This window comes from Arachis ipaensis, chromosome B08 (genome assembly GCF_000816755.2).
Source record: "Arachis ipaensis cultivar K30076 chromosome B08, Araip1.1, whole genome shotgun sequence".
Classification (NCBI taxonomy): domain Eukaryota; kingdom Viridiplantae; phylum Streptophyta; class Magnoliopsida; order Fabales; family Fabaceae; genus Arachis; species Arachis ipaensis.
In genome coordinates, this window is record NC_029792.2 from 89,305,764 (window position 1) to 89,312,300 (window position 6,537).

A 6,537-nucleotide genomic window follows, 5' to 3' on the forward strand; every position below is an offset into this window, starting at 1 on the left:
AAATAAGCATGAAATGTATTCTAAAATCAAACAGAGATGAAGCTATTTTTGTCTTGCTAAATACTCAACCTTTGGTGGCCTCAATTCCCCTCTTCATTTTGTAGCTTCCAAGGGCAATAACGAGGTTCATTTCATAAATCCAAATGTTTAATCTCATTCTCAATACAATTTTTGTATTTCTCTGCTTTTCATGCCTCAAAAAGTTTCTGCTTTTGTTGTTGGATTTGGGTTTCCATTAGATTGTAGCTTTGTTGCTTGAGAATGGAGCTTATGTGAATTAAAGAAACTATTGCAGCCAGGTAGAGTCTTTCAATTTTTCTATTCTCTTTTTAACTTTTTATTTTTAAATGGTCGGTTGATTCTGGGTTAGATTTAAGTGCTATTGTGGTAATTAGTTTTGATTTGAGGAAATTGAATTGTATGATTGATTGCAATTGGTGCAAGTGTTGTTCTAGTTTTAATTTTGGGCATTGGAGATTCTGTTCTGTATTTAGAATTGTAAATTTGTAACTTCTTTGTTCCATTTTGGTCTAGCTTTGCAGTTTTAGGATATGATTCTATTCCTAAGTGGAGAACTTATAACTAGAATTTGTATAGTTGTAAGTGACAGATTGGCAGATGGATCTGATAAAACATTCTAGATAATTTGACTGATTTGACTAAATTTTCATCTAACGGCTCTCAACTATCAACTTTATGTGAAGTCGATTGCACATGAGTTTTCACCTATATATTAACATACATAAATGTTGTGTTTCATGTCTATGTATGTGTAGTCTCCAGTTTGAGTATTACCAAAATTATTAGTATATTTTATGAATAAGGCCTTCATTTTTAAAGTTTATTGCATGCATGTGTGAATGCCTATCTAGCATCACAAATGTACTTTGTTAAATCGATGGTTTGTGATGAGCGGATATTTTATATGCCTTTTGGCATCATTTTCATATAGTTTTCATTATGTTTTCATAAGTTTTAGTGCAAAATTCATAATTTTGGATTCTACTTTGAGTTTGTGTGTTTTATGGTGATTTCAGGTATTTTCTGGCTGAAATTGAGGAGCTTGAGCAAAAGTCATATTCAAAGACAGAGAAAGGACTGCAGATGCTGTCAGGATCTGTCCTCCATGCACTCGAAGGAGCTTTTCTGAAGCTACAGAAGTTCAAATGGCACGCTCTCAATGGCTATGAAAAGCTAACATCCCGAGCTTTCCAGAAACATATAATATTCTATACTTTGCTTTGGAAATAAAGGCCCAAAATGGGCATTCAACACCAGCCACCAGCCCCATTCCTGGCGTTCAACGCCCAAAGGGGAGTAGCTGGCATTGAAACGCCCAAAAGGGAGCCCAAGGGTGGCATCCAACGCCCCAAAAGGGTACTATGTAAGAACTGCAACTGTGCATACGCACACCTATATGCGTACACACCCATCTTAAAATCTCCTGGGCGTGCGTATGCACACACCTGTGCGGCTGCACACGTCCTGTTTCTTAAATTTTTCTTGTTTTTCAACTATTCTACCTTTCCAACAAGGTTGTAAGCTTTTAAAACACCATTTTAAGAGTTTTGGGCTAAATTTTGAGTCTTAGAACATGGGACATAACTTAAGGGTTCTAGAACATGGTTTTATGATAAATTAGAAAACGGAGGCCTAGGTTTCTGGCGTGCTAAGAATGATTTGACGTTGGGTGGAGGATAAGTGATATATGAGATAAGTAATGATGAACTTTTGACATTGGAAACTGAGTTATGAATGGACAGTGGTTGAGATGAGTCGAGGACTCGGATTGAGACGATGGATCTCTGTATACTGAAAATGTTTTCTAAAAACCACTGAAATAATGTTTTCACTGAGAATATGAGACGTGCTGCACCCGGCAGGGATGGTGGTTAATCCCGTCTTTCGAGGTAGCGGCGGCGGCGTAAGGACGGTGGTTAATCCTGCTTTCATTGAGATGTGAGGTCTGAGGCAAGAGTATCACGCTCGCATCCCTTCGGATTTATAGGGCGAGCAGGCACCGGTACCTGGACAGTGATCCGGGCACTATATCTTGGGGGTTCCCATATGAGAAATATGAAGGGCGACGTCTCCATGGAGATGTGTTGGGTTGGCAGTTGAACTGACAATGTGATATCACAGCCAGTAGGGCAGGCATTCATCATATGCATTTTCTATCTATTTGTATGCTTTGTTTACTTGTAATGGCTTGCCTAATGGAATAACATGTTTACTTGCTATCTGAATTATTTGCCTTATATGCTTCTACTTGTGTTTTACTTGCATTATATATTACCTGTGTTTTCTACTGGGATTAAGGTGGTTCGGAAGGCGGGGGCGATGAGATCGCTTGGAGGATCGGTTGGTGAGGGCTGTAGGACAGCGGTGTTTGGTTAGAATAGAAATCCCCTAAGATAGATTACCTGGTTTATTTAAGTTAATGTTGGTATATTATGCTTATTTGTTTTAGGATGCTTTAAGTTTGAATCTGGTGATTGATATAAAGCTTAGGATTGCCTTTGGCGTTCCGGGGTCTTATATCCTACATCACTGGGCACTGTTACCATACTGAGAACCTCCGGTTCTCATACCATATCCTTGTTGTATTTTTCAGATGCAGGTCGCAACCCACCTTGGTGAGTTGCTTGGGATGGTGACAAAAGCGGAGGATCCTGGATTATTTTGGAGTCTTTTTGGTTTATCCATTTATACATCTCTCTTTTGTATTTTGTTTAGCCTAGAGGCTTGTATTATGAGAGAAAAACTTGTATAAGCTATTTTTAAACAGTCAGGTTTCTATATGGTTCTGTATACTTGTATATGGCTAGCCGACTTAAACTCCGTGAGTCGTGGCTAGTTTCCTATGATATTATATACTTATCTTTTGATATATCTTATCTGTTTCTTGTGCCTCAAGCTAGTAGCTTCGTTAGTACGTTTTACGGAGTGCCTGTTTGGGATAATTGAAGCACTAGTCTTTTGATATTGAGACTGATCACCTTGATATCGATTGTTTGGTGTAGACAGGAACCCTACATGGCCACTCGCGGGCGAGGTCGAACACGTACCCGAGAAAGTAGGAATGAGCAACCAGCTGACAATCATGCCGAATTCATGGTGGCAATGGCGAATCTTGCTAATACCATGGAAGCTAATGCTGCTGCGACTCTACAAGCTGTGCAGAGATTGGGCCAACCAGCCGGGAACGGAAATGGTAATGGGAATGGCGAAGGGAATGCCAATGATAATGCTGAGTGTAACGTCGATAACACGGGAGGAGTTTCGATGACCTTGGCAACGTTCCTCAAGGTTCATCCGCCAACTTTTCGAGGGTCCACAAATCCTATTGAAGCGGACCACTGGTTCTAGGCTATGGAGCTTGCTTTACAGGCACAGCATGTTCCTCTTAATCAATATGTAGAGTTTGCAGCTTATCAGCTAGTGGGAGAGGCCCAGCCTTGGTGGCAAGCTGAGTGTCGTTTGCTACAGCTTCAGAACGCCGACATTCCATGGGAGGTGTTCCAAACGGCTTCTATAAGAAATACTTCCCTGAGTCTGCAAGGGAAGCAAAGGAGATGGAGTTAATGCAGCTAAAGCAAGGTTCCATATCTGTGGTAGAGTACACTAACAAGTTCGAAGAGCTTTGTAGGTTTTCTCGGGTGTGTCAGAGTGACCAGGAGACTTTCGAGAGCTGGAGGTGCATTAAGTACCAAAGGGGTTTGAAGGAGAGCATTATGACTACTGTGGCTCCTATGGAGATCCGTGTCTTCTCTGACTTGGTGAATAAGGCTAGGGTAGTGGAGGAGTATGCCAAGACCGTGGAGGCATCTAAGGACATTCATGGAGGGAGTTCTAGTCGTGGACGTGGCAAGTATTTTCATCTGAGAGGACAAAGCTTCAAAAGAGGAGGATATGCGCCTCATGGCCAAGGGGGCTTCAGAAGAACAATCAGAATCAGTTTCAATATGCTAAGGGAAGAGGAAATCAGAGTAAGGATTCTCCGGATTTAGCTTTTAATAGTTGTGGACATTTTCACCCTTATGACTCAGCAAGATTGGTTTAGGTGGTTGCTTCAAGTGTGGGTTGCCTGGCCACATTACGAGGGATTACCCTCGTGGGAGGAATCAGAATGCAGGCCAGAGTCAGCATCAAGGTCGAGTCTTTGCTGTGAATGCCAAGGATGCTTCCAAGGCGGATCCATTGATGAGAGGTATATGTCTAATTGGTGATAAGTCCTTAGTTTCATTATATGATACTGGAGCTTCGCATTCATTTATTTCGTTTGATAAATTTGAGGAATTAGGTTTGAAAGTGTCAGAGTTTCCTTTTGATCTGCATGTACATACTCTGCATCAGACAGTTATGACTAGGTCAGGTTGTAGACAAGTAGGTTTCAAGCTTGAGAGTAGAGATTTTGTGCATGATTTGATCTGTTTACCAATGGTGGGGCTTGAAATGATTTTGGGGTTTGATTGATTGTTAAAAAATCGGGTTTTGTTGGATTATTTTGAACGGACAATTCGGTTTATGCCAGAAGGAGAGAATGGAGCCGTGGTAGCTACGGGGTACTTGAACTCTGTAATAGTGCACTGTAGTGGGAAGAAGTGTCAGGGTTATATTCTGTTGGCTGCTAACGCATTGGGTGATGCCCAGAACTTAGATCAGATACCGGTGGTTAAAGATTTTCCAGAAGTATTCCCGGAAGATATCCCCGAGTTCCCACTTCAAAGGAAAATTGAGTTTGCGATTGAATTGGTGCCGGGAGCCGGTCCAGTATCGATTGCACCATATAGAATGGCCCCGATAGAGCTGGCAGAGCTAAAGACTCAGTTGGAAGAGCTTCTGAATAAGAGGTTCATTCGACCGAGTGTATCACCGTAGGGAGCGCCAGTTTTATTGGTGAAGAAGAAAGATTGAGGAATGCGTTTGTGTGTGGATTACTGACAATTAAATAAAGTAACAGTGAAGAACAAGTACCCGCTGCCAAGGATAGATGATTTGATGGATCAATTGCAAGAAGCTGGAGTGTTTTCCAAGATCAACTTGAGATCCGGTTACCATCAGATAAGGGTGAAGAAAGAGGATATCCCTAAGACTGCGTTTAGGACCCGCTATGGACACTACGAGTTTGCAGTAATGTCCTTTGGGTTAACGAATGCACTGGTGCACGAATTGTGAATCACACTTTTCACACTCGTACCACTAACCAGCAAGTGCACTGGGTCGTCCAAGTAATACCTTACGTGAGTAAGGGTCGAATCCCACGGAGATTGTTGGTTTGAAGCAATCTATGGTTATCTTGCAATTCTTAGTCAGGAAGTCAATTATATTTATTAGTTGAGTTGCGAATAAATAAGAGAGCATGGATTAAAGGTTACTTGTTATGTAGTAATGGATAATATGTTGGAGTTTTGGAGATGCTTTGTCTTCAGAATCTCTGCTTTCCTCTGTCCTCTGATTCATGCACGCACGTCCTCCTATGGCAAGCTGTGTGTAGGTGGATCACCGTTGTCAATGGCTACCATCTATCCCTCCAGTGAAAAGGGTCCAGGTGCGCTGTCACCGCACGGCTAATCATCTGCAGGTTCTCAGTCGTACCGGAATAGGATTTACTATCCTTTTGCGTCCGTCACTACGCCCAGCACTCGCGAGTTTGAAGTTCGTCACAGCCATCCAATCCCAGAATCCTACTCGGAATACCACAGACAAGGTTTAGACTTTCCGGATTCTCATGAATGCCGCCATCAATCTAGCTTATACCACAGAAATTCTGATTAGGGAATCTAAGAGATATTCATTCGATCTGATGTAGAACAGAAGTGTTTGTCAGACACACGTTCATGGATTGAGGAAGGTGATGAGTGCCACTGATCATCACCTTCTCCATAGTTAGGCGCGAATGGATATCTTAGATAGGAACACGCATGTTTGAATGGAAAACAGAAATACTTGCATTAATTCATCGAGACATAGCAGAGCTCCTCACCCCCAACAATGGAGTTTAGAGACTCATGCCGTCAAAGAGTATAAAGTTTTGATCTAAAAAATGTCATGAGATGCAAAATAAATCTCTAAAAGTTATTTAAATACTAAACTAGTAACCTAGGTTTACAGAAAATGAGTAAACTATAACAGATAGTGCAGAAATCCACTTCTGGGGCCCACTTGGTGTGTGCTGGGGCTGAGACTAAAGCTTCTCACATGCCTGGGGCTGTTTTGGGCATTCAACGCCAACTTTGGATCCTTTTATGGCGTTGAACTCCAACTTGCAACTTGTTTCTGGCGCTGGACGCCAGAATTGGGTAGAGAGCTGGCGTTGAATGCCAGTTTACGTCGTCTATCCTTGAGCAAAGTATGGACTATTATATATTGCTGGAAATCCCTGGATGTCTAATTTTTAACGCAATTGGAATCACGCCATTTGGAGTTCTGTTGCTCCAGAAAATCTATTTTGAGTGCAGGGAGGTCAGAATCCAACAGCATCAGCAGTCCTTTTTCAGCCTGAATAAGATTTTTGCTCAGCTCCCTCAATTTCAG

The 6,537-nt window shown here is 41.8% G+C and overlaps 1 protein-coding gene across 1 annotated transcript; it reads left to right on the top strand.

Annotated features, from left to right (window-relative positions):
- On the top strand, nt 3,510-4,476 carry LOC107611253. Its single transcript, XM_016313203.1, has 2 exons — nt 3,510-3,871; nt 4,050-4,476. The coding sequence occupies exons 1-2, from the start codon at nt 3,510-3,512 to the stop codon at nt 4,474-4,476; spliced, it is 789 nt and encodes a 262-aa protein (XP_016168689.1).

Excerpts from the sequence above, each read along its gene's own strand:
- LOC107611253 (XM_016313203.1), top strand. The coding sequence starts at position 3,510 with ATGGGAGGTGTTCCAAACGGCTTCTATAAGAAATACTTCCCTGAGTCT. Across the intron at positions 3,872-4,049 it reads TCTAGTCGTGGACGTGGCAA|CAAGATTGGTTTAGGTGGTT; the intron begins GTATTTTCATCT and ends CTTATGACTCAG.